The following is a 15,898-nucleotide window of genomic DNA, read 5'->3' on the forward strand; positions in this document are numbered from 1 at the left end:
ATGTTCAGGCAATCAAGCCCATCAAAACCAATCAATTTCAGGTACAAATTTTACATATGTAAAATCATGCAAACCAATCTTTGTTATTCCTTCAAAATCTTTGTATTTCCCCCTATTTCAGTAGATTTATTTGCACAAATCCAGCTGTGAAACTAACAATGAGTGTGTTGGAATAGTTCCCCTGGCTGCTGTGCGTCTGCTTTGTGTTTCATTGACCTGCAGTTCACACGGTTTGAATTTGCAGCTTTATTGACCGATAAACACACAGACGGGCTAAATTTACCCTGTGTGCGCGCGTGTGTATGATGAAATGGCACCACCTACAGGCCACAGGGGGCACTACACCTCAGACATTGAGGGATTTTAGAACAATTCCTTCTAATATTGTGTTTTCATCATGTCCAAATTATTAGGCACCGACATAGCATGTGATAATGTAATAATGGCCAATTAATAGAAAGCAAAAACTGAAAAAAAGAAAAGAAGAGAAAAAAGTTGGGTGAAAAAAAGAAGAGAAAAGGAATAAGACAAAAAAGGAAAAACTAGAAAAAGGTGGAACTTTTTTCTTATAGAAATTAAAAAGGGGGGGGGGGGGCAAAAAATTGGAGGACAAAAGACAAAAACTAAAGGATATACGAAAAGGTTGAAAAAAACACTTCAAAATTGCAACCGTATTTGTCGTATGTATAGTAATTCTTTAAAGAGGTTTTATTTTAGCATGTTTTGTGGCTCCAGACAAACTTTACCTGGTGGAAAATGATAAACGTCTCTTTTGGTCATAAAGGTTATAGATCGTTGCTCTAGTTGGTGTTTAGACCTCCAAACAACACAACTTTGAACCAGTACAATATATTCTGAAGTTCAACCTTTCAAACTCTTGTTTGTTTGTTTTTTATCATTAATAAGAGCCCTGATGTGCAAATCCATTCAAAACATCTTAAAAATCAACTTTTACAGAAAAAATAGGAGCCACAAAGCATCAGAAAGTGTAAACTTTATTGCTTTCTTTTACACTAACAGTACAAAACTATAAACTTCTGCTGGCAAGTTTTATTTTTGGAATATTTTGAGCTTAATAGGAATCATCCCGTCTTTATTTTGAAGTAAAAACTTTACGTAACAGCGACACAGAGTGGGAAATCTGAATCTAAATTCCTGAGTGGAAATTGTATTTTTTTTGCGGGGGGGGGGGGGGGGGGGGGTAAAGCCACAGAAATCAAGTAATCTTTTGGTAAATCTAGATTTTCACATTTCAAGCGGCTCGTCGTATCGGCCCCTGGCTAGGATTCACTGCTCTCGTCGTCCCAGTTGCTGGTGTCACTGAGGCAGATCTGCTCAGTGCTTCCTGCCCCGGCTTCAGCCAGGATGTGACCCGACCCGAGGTTCTTTCCGGTGGAGACCCGGCCATTTGTCGGGGGGTCGGCTTTGTCCTGCAGGGTGGAAACAATCCGGTCACTGCTCTCCTCCAGGTTCGAGTACTGTCGCCACGGGAAACAACATCAGGACCACTCGTCCTCTGTGTGACCAGACAGGAAACAGGAAGTGTGTCTCACCTTAGGCTCCTGGGCCTCGTCCTTCTTCCCAACCACGATGCGGACGCCCCCTGCTGGAATTTCCAGCGCTTTTTGTGTAGACTGCTTCATGGCAAGTCTGGCCAGTTCACTGACTCGATTCTCTGCAACACAAACATGAACGTTTACATTCATTAAGTGTTAAAGCTCCAATTTAGATCAATCATATTTTGTTTTTAGCTTTTGAGTCCATTTTTCTGGATTGATCATCTTTTCTTTACGCTTTAGCCATTTAGCTGTTTACAAGCGCTGTGCACTTCCAATCAGATCAGCTTGAACTACTGCAGCATTTTTTTACTTCCCCCCCTTTTTTTTCTTACTTTCTTTTTATTTCATTTTTTCCTTTTCTGAGACTCTGCTGAATACTGACGGGATTTTTCTCCTTTCGTTGCTGACATGTTACTGTGTCCAGTTACTGGTAGAATCATCCAAACATGTATAAAAGAAAATACAGCAAACTCCCAAACGTTCTCCGGTGACTGTTCACCCTGAGCCACTGACCTTTCTCTGTGCTCCCAGTGTTCCTGGTCTCCACGTTACCGTTCTGGTCTCTGTTGTGGCCGAGCTACTTGGTTTTTGTGTCGGAGCTATCAGTCTCGGAGTCCTCATCTGAGCTGAACGGAGGCAAAGCGAAATCAGAGCGTTTCACTTTGAGCTTCATCGATTTACTCTGGCTGCTGGTTGAAGCCTTCAGCTTCTTGCCCGCGGTCTCCAGATGCAGAGCCTTCTTCATGTTGGTGGGAAAAGACCTATTGCATGAAGGAGAATCTTGTAACTTTGAAAATAAATTCGGCTGAGAGAAGTTCAATGGTAAAGAAGCAACGGTCGCCTGTCTCATCATTTCTCCTGTTTTACAGGAAACCTTATCTGTTTACAGGTACTCAGTCTGAGACCTGTTACAGATTTGTGGGGGCTCGTCCGGGATCGACGATACCCGCGCTGGGGAAACGTCGTTGGTCCAGTGATCTCTGAACCCGTGGACCAGTGTGTGACTCGTCATCAGAGCCAGGAGCTGCAAGAATCCAGGGCATCTGACTGCTGCCAAAACAGCAAAACAGTGCTCTACGAGGAGTCCAATGCATTTGCTCGGGATGACAATGATATAGGATGTGTTCCCAGCCTCCAGATGAGTATAATGCTGAAAGATGACATACCAGTGCAGCGATCTTACTCTGCAGTCCCCAAGCCCCTCTACAAAGAGGTCAAGGAGTATATCCAGGACTTACTGGCAAAGAAATGGATTGTAAAATCAAAGTCCCCATACTCTGGCCCAGTAGTTTGTGTTCGCAAGAAGGACGGGAGCTTGAGGCTTTGCATTGATTACAGACTCCTGAATCAAAAGACGGTCCCAGATAGACACCCCTTGCCCCGTATTCAAGATCTTATTGACACGCTCGGGGGGTACAGCTGGTTTTCAATTTTGGATCAGGGAAAGGCCTACCATCAAGGTTTCATTGCTGAGGGTTCACGACATCTGACAGCATTCATAACTCCCTGGGGTTTGTATGAGTGGGTGCGTATCCCCTTCGGACTGTCAAATGCACCAGCGGCTTTTCAGAGGAGCATGGAGGAGATGCTCAACTCTTTGCGGGATGAATGCTGTATCCCCTACTTAGACGACATCCTCTGCTATGCCAAAACATTCGAAGATCATGTTGAGGTTCTGAGACGCGTCCTGAGGGCCCTCCAATGCTACGGTGTGAAACTTAGGCCAACCAAGTGCGAACTCTTAAAAAAGGAGGTTCGTTATGTCGGAAAGCTGGTCTCTGCCGATGGAGTTAGAGTTGACCCCAAGGATCTGGAAGCCATCCAGGCTCTGAGAAGGAAAACCCCCAGTACTGTGGGAGAAGTCCGGAAACTGCTGGGATTCCTCAGCTATTACCAGACGTATGTGCAAGATTTCTCGAGAGTTACCAAGCCGATGTATGAGCTGTTACAGACTAAAACCACTGCCCCAGTGATGCCTCAGCCCAAACAAAAGAAAGGTAAAGGGGCACACCTGTCATCCAGGACTCCAGTAAACTGGGCCGAAGAGCACCAAAGGGCCCTAGACCAGCTCATACACATCCTGTCCAACCCGCCAGTGCTTGGTTATCCTGATTTTGACCTCCCATTTGTGCTTCATACAGATGCGTCAGAACAAGGGCTGGGTGCTGTCCTATACCAACGCCAGGGAGGAAAACTCAGGGTGATAGCCTATGGGTCCAGAACATTAACGCCAGCAGAACGAAACTACAATCTCCATTCAGGCAAACTTGAATTTCTGGCTCTGAAGTGGGCCATAAGTGAGAAATTTCGAGATTATTTGTTCTACGCGCCCCACTTTGTTGTCTACACGGATAACAATCCATTAACCTACGTAATGAGCACCGCTAAGCTAAATGCTGTTGGCCACCGATGGGTTGGTGAGCTTGCTGACTTCCGGTTTGAAGTGAAATATTGACCAGGAAAGGCAAATATTGACGCTGACACCCTGTCTAGGTTGCCCTTTGACATTGACAGCTATGTGGACTCATGCACACAGGAGTTGTCCAGAGACACCATTCTGGCAACGTGGGAAGGCAGCAGAGTTGCTAAACAGCGAGATGTTGCCTATGTGGCTGTCCTGGACTTGGCACATCAGAGTTCGATCGTACAGTCACCAGAGCTGCTCCCAACCATAAGCCATGATGATCTCGTGAATGCTCAGCGAAGTGATTCTGCCATCACTCAAGTCATCAGACTAAAAGAAACTAACAACAGTCTGAAGAGTGATGTGAGAAGGGGAGTTAGTGGTCTGGCCAAGAAACTTCTCCATGAATGGGATAAACTCCACCTCAAAGATGGTCTGCTATACAGGGAAACCAGTCAAAGGAGATAACTTGTTCTGCCAAACCAGTACCGCTCTATGGTCCTGAAACACCTGCACGATGACATGGGTCATATGGGGACCGAGAGAGTCCTGGGCCTCGCTAGAGATCGATTTTATTGGCCATACATGAAACAAGATGTTGAGACTTATGTGACAAGAAAATGCCCCTGCATCAAACAGAAAAAACCGGTCTCGCACATTAGAGCACCCATGGGGAGCATTACCACCAGCTCACCCCTTGAGCTCGTGTCAATTGACTATCTACACCTGGAGTCAAGTAAGGGAGGCTTCGAGTATATTCTGGTTGTCGTAGACCATTTTACTAGATTTGCGCAAGCCTATGCTACCCGAAATAAGTCTGGAAAAATGGCTGCAGAGAGGCTCTTTGACGATTTCATCCCGCGTTTCGGATACCCATGGAAACTTCATCACGACCAGGGGAGGGAATTCGAGAATGAACTGTTTAAAACCTTGCAGCAACTCAGTGGCGTGGGTCAGTCAAGGACCACCCCCTACCATCCTCAAGGGAACCCGGCAGAGAGATTCAACCGTACATTGCTTCAAATGCTCAGGACCCTGAAAGCAAAAGAAAAAGAGAGATGGAGGGAGCATCTGTCTAAAGTCATCCACGCCTATAACTGTACCAGGCACGAGGCGACTGGGTTTTCTCCCTTCTATTTGATGTACGGTCGGCACCCACGCCTGCCGTTGGACATGATATTTGGCTTAGGAAGTGAAGAAGAAGCTACATCCCCACGAGGCTATGCAGAGAAGTGGGCTTCCAGAATGAAGGAAGCTTACAGACTCGCCGCCGAGAGCAGTCAACACTCAAGTGCTCGGGGGAAGAGATACTATGACCGCCACATGAAGGGTGTTGTTCTGGAACCGGGTGACCGTGTCTTGGTGCGTAACCTAAGTGAGAGAGGTGGTCCAGGGAAGCTGAGAGCATACTGGGAAGACATGGTCCATGTTGTGAAGGAGAGGTTTGCTGATGGGCCGGTCTACAAAGTGACGCCAGAAACCGGTGGAAATAAAATACGCACCCTACACCGAAACCTACTTCACTTGGTCAATGACCTACCAGTAGACTTACCTCAGCCATCCCAGGGAACACCCACTGAACGAAACAGAGACTCACCGAAACACTTACCTGCTCCATCAACACAACCACTCCAACAGAGAGCAAGAATCAGACAGCCAAATACAAAGAGACAGAGTGAATGGAACCCCAGCAGTGACTCTTCTGATGATGATGGACGCCAATACTGGCTGAGAATACCTGTAAAGAGAAGGTTTGAGAATACAGAAGTACAGCCAGTGTCTCAGAGACACCCTGGTCAACATTCTAGTCATGTAACAACCACAAAGAGATCTGACCACATGCAACCACTTGTACCTGAAAGAGAAACAAGACAAAGTTTACATTCCAGTGAAAGAAGGGACAGCTTACCTGAAGTTGAGAGTAGAGAAATGGGACAGAGGACACATGAAGAGCAATGGGCAGAGGAGGAGCATTTACCTGTTGATCCAATACCAGCAGAAACTGAGCAGGAAGCCAATAAGTTTTTAATGCCTCCGGCAGTCAGTGAGCAGCCCAGCGATGATCAGGCTAGCCAGCCACAAACTCGAAGTTCCACTCGGGAGAGAAAGCCCACCCAAATGTTCACCTACGAAACATTAGGTCAACCCTCATACCAACCCCAGGCCATCTGCAACACAATCGGGGCCTATAGATTGCCAACAGTACCAACCTGGGAAATGCAACCATACCCATTCACCTACCACCCACATGGTGAGATGTTGCTGTATCCCACACCATACCAAGTCTTACCATACACACCAACCACACGATTCCCTACACCATTGTTTGTATATTGAAACGCACGCATATATTAGTAGACAGATTTGTCTTGAATTTACCTTTGAGTTTTGAAATTGTTACAAAAATATGGAATGTTGAAAGGATTTGAGGGTTAAGAGTTTTTGAATGTCTGGAGCCATTTCTGTTTTGTCAGGGAGCGTGTGACGCCCATTAAATGTATCGTCACATTTTATGGAATTTTGGTTGTTTTAATTTGGAAAGATTATTTCCGTCAAAGAAATGTATTAAGATGAGCCCAAATGGCCAATTATTAGGTTTTGAGAACACCAAAAACTTTATTTATTTGATGCACTGAGAGCTTTCCAGTGTTGCCAGCAGGAGGCAGTGTTGCGCCGTGCTTTTCCTTTGGGACCCTCCTTGTGCGGACGTTCGTTGACTTCCTCGTTCGGCTGAGAGAAGTTCAATGGTAAAGAAGCAACGGTCGCCTGTCTCATCATTTCTCCTGTTTTACAGGTTGGTGGAGTAATAAAAATGTTAATAATCACTCGTGTGGGTGCTATACATGTAAAGAAGATGTTAGATCGATTCTGGGAAAGTATTGTCAATGTTTGAGTGGTTTTCAGAACAAGTGAAAAATACGTTTTTCCCGTGTAATAATACCGCGACGCCGTATTATTATTTTATTGTGGCCAAACCACGTCACAGTTTCTGGCTCCAGTACATTTTATTTTGAGTTTAAAAACGATTCTTAGGGACAGTATATTGTTCACCTGTAAATTCATGAGATGTTAAAGTTTCATATGTATGTCTGTGTGTCGTAAGTCGTTAAAAGTGTAAAATGGTGTAATGTTCAGCTCATGCCTTGATCCGAAGCCCACAGTTATGGAATGTGATATGCTCATGTCAGTTTTATTTGCACTAGGTAAGATGAAATACACATTTGGTGTTTCATGTTATTGTTTTCGTATATATAAAGTATATAGTGACTCAGTTAACATACTGAATGGCAATATGTTAGTACAGTAATACACTGAATCCAGGACAAAGTGTGTATTTTGGTTCTGGTTTTGAATATTGTGCATGTTGCTCTGTCAAACTGAGATTTGAGTGTGAAAAGACCTATTGAATGAAAGAGAATCTTGTAACTTTGTAAATAAATTCGGCTGAGAGAAGTTCAATGGTAAAGAAGCAACGGTCGCCCGTCTCATGATTTCTCCTGTTTTACAGGAAACCTTATCTGTTTACAGGTACTCAGTCTGAGACCTGTTACATTGGCGCTCTGCTTCTCCTCCATCTCACTGGAATCGGACGAGTCGTCTTCGTCCTCAAGGCTCTGCATGGTGACCAGCGCCTGTTTGGACGCGCCACTGGTGACGGACCTGGCTTGGCGGGGTTTTGGCGATGAGTCATCGTCGTCGTCTGTGTCGGAGTCCTCATCTGAGCTGAACGGAGGCAAAGTGAAATCACAGAGTTTGACTTTGAGCTTCATCGATTTACTCTGGCTGCTGGTTAAAGCCGGCCGATTGTCGTACCTGCTGGTGGCGGTCGTACCGATGCTGCTCCGCCGGCCCCTGAAACCCGGAAATCTCTTGGCTGCTTTCTGCTGCTCGGACCGCAAATTGTTCCAGGCGGATTTCAGATCCTGGTTCTTCAGGCCCCTCTGATCCTGGAACACAACAATCGGACTGTAAAGGCCCCTGCACACTCCCGAAAGAAGAAAGAGGAAGTTTGCATGAGGACGTCGGCCAGCAGCAGAAAAACTGTCTTCGTCAGGATATTTCATATTCAAGGCCAACACGCAGACCACACCCCCTCACGCAGACCACCCCCCCACAACAAGCCCCGCCCCTCACAGCAAGCGCGCTCCTGTAAAGCAGTGTTTTAACTTTTCAACCGCGCAGCTTATTTCAATCTTGAAATGTTTTCAGGAATACATTTAGCCGAACTGAAAGAAAACGGGAAGAAAAATGTGTTTGTGTCTGAGCCACCATGTTGGTCTGGTTTTTACGACAGCAGCTGACAGCCTTGAGGGAGGAGTTCAGGCACTTCACGTAAACTCTGTGCTCCATGCTACGTGCTAACAAGCTTAGGGGCTCACATAGTAGTGAGGCTACATGCTACGTGCTAACGAGCTTAGGGGCTCACATAGTAGTGAGGCTACATGCTACGTGCTAACGAGCTTAGGGGCTCACACAGTAGTACCACGCTGGTGTTCACCGAGAAGCTCTTGACCTGAAAGACAAAACGGTTGACAGTCAAAGCTTTTATTTTATAGTAATGGCTTCTCTTTGGGTTCGGCACGCAGTACGGTCCTCGTCGGAATCCTAGTGAATGTAAGAATATATACAATACAAAGTTATGGTTTTTATCAAATGTATTCTTAGGATTTCAATATTTTAATCAATTAATAATGAATTCTATTTTCATATTTTTCTGAGCGTTGTATATGTAATATTATTTAACAATTCTACATTTTCTTAGTATTTATTACATTTTTAATATATTCTTGACAATAAATATTTTTTATTATTCATATATTAAATATTAGCATATATTATTTATTCTTTAATAATTAAATACCATTTATTTATCTGATATTAATGGATTCATTATGTATAATATTCATAATTGTTATATTTAATATACATTTTCTTAGTATAATACGATTATATTTAATAATTGACATTCATTTCTATATTTTTCCTTAGTATTTAAAATAAATCTTTTGTATGCAATATATTTAATATGATCAGTTAATATTTATTCTTAGTATTTAATCATTTAAAAAAATTTTGAGAAACTATATTATTTAATAACTATTTAATTCTAAGTTGACCACTGTGCATGTGCAGAAGCTAAAATTGGAACGATTTTGAACACAATTATATTAATTATACTTATTTATTAATTAGAATTGAAAATAATAATTATATCTATCCCAGGCATGGTTTTTCCTGCTATGTGAACCCTGACCTCTATGTTTCCAGTGTGAGGAGGAGAGCTGGAGCTGTCCCTTTGCTCTCTCTGCTCCCCTCGCTCTCTCTGCTCTCTCTGCTCCCTCTGTTCCCTCTGCTCTCTCTGCTCTCTCTGCTCCCTCTGTTCCCTCTGCATGCTCTGGATGGTCTGCTCCTTCTCCTGCAGCGCCCTGCTCATCTTTTCCTGCAACAATATCAAGAATATTAGAAGAAAAATACATTGATATATATTAAAAGATAAAAAATATATATAAATACCAAATAGAAACTTAAATGTTGAAATTAAAAATACTAAATTTTTAAAATTTAATTAATTAAAATAAAACATATTGAAGAAATACATACAAATAATAGAAATTTATATATTTTTTAAAGAAATCAAATCGTTAAAAAATTATTAAAACAATTAATTAAATCACACACCAGAACAATTTTATTAATAAAAATAACAATTGAAATTAATAATAAAAATAAAGTAAAATGAAAAAACATCTAAAGAAATTTACTTTTAATTAAAATATAAAGAACAGCTTTTAATCACATATCAATTAAATAAAGAATAAATCCAAAATTGATGACGATGCTATGAGAACCAGAGAATTGGACTCCTACCTCCTTCTTCTCAGACTCGTGCTGAGACTTCATCTCCTGCAGTCTGGATTCCCACTTCATGTCCTGAGAGAGAAGGTTCACAGAGCGTTAGGACGCATCAGATCCAGTCTGCAGAATTCTCCCCTGGTCTCTGGACCCACCTGTTTCCCGATGAGCAGCTGCAGCTCGTGGATCTGCTCGTCTCGGTAGCTGTCCACGTCTCTCTCTGGCCTGGCCGTCTTCTCCGGCCTCGCCACCTGGTTCTGGTTCACTTCCTGCTGACGAAGCAACGACATGGTGAACCCAAGTTCTATTTTTCTCTAGCGCTCTCCATTTGGGCAGGTTTTACCACATTTGGTCATTATTAGCAGTTCAGGTCATTTCAGCTGTTTTCATTTATTTTATCAGTTGGAGACATTCTGTCAGTTTTCTAAGCTGTTCTGCCATTTTTAACACCTTTTAGCAGTTTTGGTTCGTCCCGTCGACAACTCTAATTTGCCCCGTCCCAAGGTTCTGATGTGTTTTGTGACTTTACTAGAAGGTGCGGGGCAAAACCCCCAAGGTCACAGAGATAAAGGAGGAAAGGTGTAGGCTGCTGGCCGTACGTTAAGAGCCTGGACTTTGTGGTTGTAGATGAACTCCATCTCTCTGCGCATGCCGTCCCGGCTGTCTTCAATCTTGCGGTCCATGCGGGATATCTCCTCGGCCTTGAAGCGTTCCAGTTCCTTCAGGAGGTCCTTGTGGAGGGACTGCTGCTGCTCCTCCCGAGCCGCCTTGGCCTCCAGCGCCTGCTGCTGCTGGACGATCTGCTCCTTCAGGCCGCTGATCTCGGACTTCAGGCCGTCGATCTGGGACTTCCTCTCCTCTTTGGACTGCAGCTCTGCACAGACAGCGGGAGAATAAAACGGCCTCAGTGATCCTGTTTAAAACACAAGGTGCTGCGGACGACTACTGACTGACTTACGGGCCTCAAACTCGTCGGGGTGCCGCCGCTGCATGTGGCTCTGGAGGAACGTAGAGTTGAGAAATTCTTTCTCGCAGTGCGGACACTGAAAGAGAGAGAGAGAGAAAACAACACAAAGTAAAGCTGCGTACAGCGCTGAACGGGTCCTCGCTACTTGCGTGACTCTGACTATAAATGTCAGTCGTTATATGTGTGTCGTCAGGGCCGGAGCATGTACGCCCCACTTCCTGTTTCCAACAGGTTGAGCGCCAGGACCTCCTGGCTGTGCAGCAGCCACTCTATGGTCAGCTGCGCCAGCCGCAGCAGCTTGACCAGCGCAGGGTCGGCCGGTGCCTGGCACCGCGGGCAGCGCTCGCCCTCCAGGCTGCAGAACATCACGGTGGCCACGTGCTCCTGCAGGGCGTCCACGTCCAACCGGCTCACCACCTGGTCCACGTCCACCGCATTGATGCGGAGCCAGTCCACCGTCTCCCGCCGCCGGCGGAAACTGAAGGTGGAGGCGGCGGAGTTGTTCCCGCTGGACTGAGTCATGCCGCTGGGGTTGGGTGGATGGATCAAATCAGTCAAACCTAAGAATGTGACGTGTATCTGCTCCACCTGGGGATGAGTGTTGTAAACTGTTAATAAAAAGATTTTGAAAGAAAAAAATTAAAAAAGTTTAGAAGTTTAAAGTGTTTTTTTTAATTAATAGTCGAACGTTTAAAAAGTTGAATTGTTTAACTTTGTGAAGGTTTTAAAGAGGCATAGGCTACAAATACATAAATAAATAAAATTCCATCTGTTTACATGCAAAAGAAACTGTAGAAAAGTCTAAAAGATATCAAAAGGACTGCAAAAATAAAAGCTAAAAGCATTCTAATACCAAAACGTGCATCAGAGTGAATTTCTGCATTATTCTAAGCAATGGGAAAAGGCTCATTGAATTTGCTGTGTGGCTAAAGTTCCACGGTAATGTTTTAAAAGCTGCTGGTCAGGAAGGTTTTGCATGAAGTTAAACATAGATGTTACCTGCTGGATTCTCTGTCGTGTCAGCTGAAGACTGGCGCACACAATTGGATTTTTAAAATCTTCACCGATCAAGATTCTACACACTTGATCGCACAAGACCTTCCTCTTCAGATCTGATGGCGTGTGTTAGTGACCACACGCTAACTTCAGCAGAGGATCAGGCTCTGCACAATACACTTCTATGAAACTATGTATGTATGTCTATGTTCTTCACGAACGTTTAACTCCGGGGCGTAAAATAAAAGCCACGTGTCCTGACCAAAAAGATCTCTTGGAAAATGAAGAGTCTGATCGTCTCTGCAGTTTGGAGAATTCTGAGTGCCTGCGGAGCACAAACGGAGTTTTTAGAGCGCTCTTTGTGACGTCATAAAACCAACCCGCGTCACTTGCGCTTTGAAGGCTGTTCTCCAAACGGACCCGCACGCTCACCCGACACGCCCCCTTCTCCACTCTCAGCCAATCAAGGACCAGCTCGCTCTAATGGCGCGTTCGGTTAACTAGTAATCAGTAATCTGATTACTTTTTCAAGGTAACTGTGGCAACGCTGTTAATAATAATGGTCCCATCTGACAGAACTGCAGAAACATGAGTCCACATCTCCTCTGCCGTCACCATGAGGAATTAATATTCCAACACAAAACACATTCCCACCGGGGAAATGGCCTCTTTTTTGCATGTTTTTCACACTTTCACCCTTTTTTTTTATGAATAAGAGTCCTGAAGATGTGCAAATTAATTCAAAACATCTTAAAAATCAACTTTTACAGAAAAAAATAGGAGCCACAAAGCATCAGAAAGTGTAAACTTTATTTTCTTTTACACAAACGGTAAAAAACTATAAACTTCTGCTGCCACGTTTTATTTTTGCAGTGTTTTGAGCTTATCAGGAATCATCCCGTCTTCAACACGGGTCACATGCTGACGACGCTTCCGTCGCACTCTGTGACGTAAATCTCCGTCTCCCCGTCTCAACATTCAAAGAGAAAAATGCAGAGAAATATCGACGCTCTGGCGATGTGTGAACGTGGCCATAGAACAAGGGGCTTCAAAAGCCTTAAAGAAACTAGAATCCTTGAGAAAACGTTACTGGTTCCTGCCTGAAGCTGCTACAAAGCCGCTTTTCCTCTGGTTCCCTCATCTAGTCGTCGTCTTTGGGCTTCAGCGGCTCCTTCATCTGCAGAGCTTTGTCGGAGCTGACGGACTCGTCCTCGTCCTCGTCGATATCGTCGTCCTCGTCCGTCTCGTTGGTGGCGTACGAGCCTTTCTGTCTGGACAGACACCACAGCAGCACGGCGATGGTGCAGATCAGGACCAGCAGCACCAAGCTGATGATTCCTGTACAAGTGAACGGTACGACGACGTTAACGGATCAACGTAGACGCTAAGAAGGAGGATATAGCTTTTTCTCTCACCTCCGATTAAAGCTGCCAGATCTGCTATGTCGGAGTGCGGCGCTGGAAACACAAACAAATTCAATTAAGGCCCTGTCTCCATGGCAACGTTTCACGTGACAACGTGGTTTTGTTTCAGTATGTCCACCATACTAACTACATCGTTGTCAGTGTGCCTGCTGCTGCGGTGTGAAGGCAACACTTTCCTTTAACGGTCAAGGCGTTGTCACGTCATACGTTGCCGTGGAAACGGGGCCTTAGAGTCTTTGGCATTAGGAAAACAGAATCACAACGTCACTGGCATCTAAGAATTGAGAGAAGCTATAAACACTCGGCTTAAGTCGAGTTGTTATTGCAGTCTCAGACCCAAACATACTGTCAAGAAAACACGACTTATCACAGTAAATAACTTTGATCATCACACAGGTGGACTGTGGCTGTTTTTCTTATTTAGCCCCGTTGGTGCCGTTTGGCCCTGCTGTGGAAACTGGTGCCGGCCGGTATCGGCGTGTTTGCTCTTATCTCCACGGCGACTTCCCCCACCCGCCCCCGGGGCATCGCTTCGTGCTCCTTTCTAAACTCTGACATGGCGCTGATAAGACGCTCCCCGCTGAACGCACGCCAACCCCTCGCCAGCCGCCCCACATCCAGTTACAACCATCGGAGACGACTTGAGAGTGAAAGTTTATGCCTCTTTCCGGCCAAACAGTAGCCAGGCATGCGAATCAGCTGTAAATCCACAGTTTGACTCCTCTCAGCACAGAATCCTGCAGCTTTTAGCACCAAAAGAGCCGTTTTGTCACTTTCAACCAAATCTGATTTACCTGGAGCCGCAAAACACGTTTAAGCTTTAAAGTGAAGGGAATACGGCTTTTTAAGTTTCCTATATAGTTTTGATTTACAAATATAAACAGTCTTATGTTGCATTTATGGACTTTTAATTTCAGTTCAGCTGTTTTTGTTCCTGATAATAAGTTTCAACTTTCTTTTTCAGTGTTTTCCAGACAATTTAGACATTTTAGACTCTTGTTTTTTGCCGCTGCCGTTTCCCCTCATTTCCTGTGTTTGTGTTTTTAGCTATTTTTCCCCATTTTAACGTTGCCTTTTTTAAAAGCCCTTTTTAGCCGAGAGTTAAAAGTCCTGTTGAAAACGACTTTTTGCGCATGAATCAAATGAAACCAAGATATAATTTAGTGAAAGCTTCGAGATGCAGAAGAGCTAAAGAGCCGCAGGCTGCCGTCTCCGTCTTCGTCTTAGTTTCTTGTCCAGTTTTTGAAAAAACCCCACAGGTGTCATCGTGATATTTTAGATAAAAAAAACTGATCCCAGTCTTAAACAAAAATCTTTTTGTGTGTGTGTGTGTGTGTGTGTGTGTGTGTGTGTGTGTGTGTGTGTGTGTGTGTGTGTGTGTGTGTGTGTGTGTGTGTGTGTGTGTGTGTGTGTGTGTGTGTGTGTGTGTGTGTGTGTGTGTACCTGACGCTCCGATCCTGGTCACCAGGTCTGAGTTAGTGTAAGGAGGAGACGTGTGTCCTGCTCTGCCAGGCGACGGGGTGGACGAGCTGAATGTGTTCATGCTGACGGTGAACCTGGAAGCAACAAAGACTCATCGTATTCAAATCAACCTCAAATATGCAGATGATACACTTTAAAAAAAAAAGATAAAAACAGTTGGGAGAACTTAATTGAATTGCTTCGGTTGGTAACATCTAAATGTATCAAGTTCTTTGGACTTAAGTCGTTTAAGTTTAAAAGAACTTAGATGTTACCAGTCGAAGCAATTCACTTAAGTTGGCCCAACTATAGATTTTTTTTCACCGTAATGCACAATAAGTTTAATCGTCAGGCGTCCTCACGCTCTATGATGGTCAATTGTTTTCAAACTGCACAGATGAAGGTTAGTAATTGTTTTTCACAACAGAGTAGAAACTAAGTGTTTATGACGTCTTTTTCTGATCGAAAATATATAAAAAAAGACACGGAACTCACCAGTTGTGCAGGCAGCTCTGTATTCAGCAAGAAGAGTGTGCTGCGCACACACACACACACACACACACACACACACACACACACACACACACAGATGGGTGTGGTGTCAGTCTCCAGGGTCAGGATCTGTTCATGGCTCCACCTCTCCGACGCTAAAACACAGATGTCTTCAAGTGCGTGGCTGACAACACCCCTTGCATCATCTGTACACACACACACACACACACACACTTCTGTGTGTGTGTGTGTGTGTGTGTGTGTGTCTACTTGTGTACCGAGGGAAGTGTCCGACTCAAAAGTGAATCTAGCGCCAAGGTACTACCAGAACGGAGAAGATTGTCCTTTGTAACGTTTTCAATTCGTACACTTTGATTCCCACACGTCTGTTGGTTTGGATAAAGGGAGCTAACTAGTTAGCATCTTCCCGCCAGATAACTTGTAAATATTAATTTACAAATGTTTTAACCTGGATAAACTTTTGGTTCAATGTTAATCACGGCTGAGCGAGATATTGCGATTTTATCATTATCACGCTTTCAACTTGTGAAATCCAAATCACCTGCAATTTAAAACAGCTTTTTTTTTTTGAAATAATGATTTCAGGAATTTCACCACTACCTTTTTTAAAACATCCAGTAAATTGAAGTTTCATTTGTATACACACGTTACCTGCTAAGAACTTCATGATTTAATTGCTCTATAACTAAAGTTTCCATCAAAACATTCTTCTCTGTGTGAC

At 44.0% G+C, this 15,898-nt stretch overlaps 2 protein-coding genes across 2 annotated transcripts; both read right to left on the reverse strand.

Annotated features, from left to right (window-relative positions):
• Nucleotides 1-5,250: 5,250 nt before the first annotated feature.
• On the reverse strand, nucleotides 5,251-11,305 carry LOC308127602 (cilium assembly protein DZIP1-like; the record flags this gene model as incomplete). Its single annotated transcript, XM_080492735.1, has 10 exons — nucleotides 5,251-5,334; nucleotides 5,516-5,539; nucleotides 7,515-7,686; nucleotides 7,777-7,910; nucleotides 9,218-9,403; nucleotides 9,832-9,894; nucleotides 9,972-10,085; nucleotides 10,416-10,690; nucleotides 10,775-10,859; nucleotides 11,030-11,305. 10 exons carry the CDS (start codon nucleotides 11,303-11,305, stop codon nucleotides 5,251-5,253), a joined length of 1,413 nt encoding a protein of 470 aa, XP_080348861.1.
• A 1,267-nt stretch (nucleotides 11,306-12,572) lies between these two features.
• LOC308127541 (uncharacterized protein) lies at nucleotides 12,573-15,328 on the reverse strand. Its single transcript, XM_080492661.1, has 4 exons — nucleotides 15,160-15,328; nucleotides 14,647-14,759; nucleotides 13,195-13,236; nucleotides 12,573-13,117 (listed from the first exon to the last, which is right to left on the reverse strand). Exons 2-4 carry the CDS (start codon nucleotides 14,744-14,746, stop codon nucleotides 12,921-12,923), a joined length of 339 nt encoding a protein of 112 aa, XP_080348787.1. The 5' UTR covers nucleotides 14,747-14,759; nucleotides 15,160-15,328; the 3' UTR covers nucleotides 12,573-12,920.
• Between the last annotated feature and the right edge of the window lie 570 nt (nucleotides 15,329-15,898).

The sequence above is a fragment of the Lipophrys pholis genome (assembly GCF_963383615.2).
Source record: "Lipophrys pholis genome assembly, chromosome: 23".
NCBI lineage: Eukaryota > Metazoa > Chordata > Actinopteri > Blenniiformes > Blenniidae > Lipophrys > Lipophrys pholis.

Excerpts from the sequence above, each read along its gene's own strand:
- LOC308127541 (XM_080492661.1), bottom strand. The coding sequence starts at position 14,746 with ATGAACACATTCAGCTCGTCCACCCCGTCGCCTGGCAGAGCAGGACAC. Across the intron at positions 13,237-14,646 it reads GACCAGGATCGGAGCGTCAG|CGCCGCACTCCGACATAGCA; the intron begins GTACACACACAC and ends TTGTGTTTCCAG. Across the intron at positions 13,118-13,194 it reads TCTGGCAGCTTTAATCGGAG|GAATCATCAGCTTGGTGCTG; the intron begins GTGAGAGAAAAA and ends TCACTTGTACAG.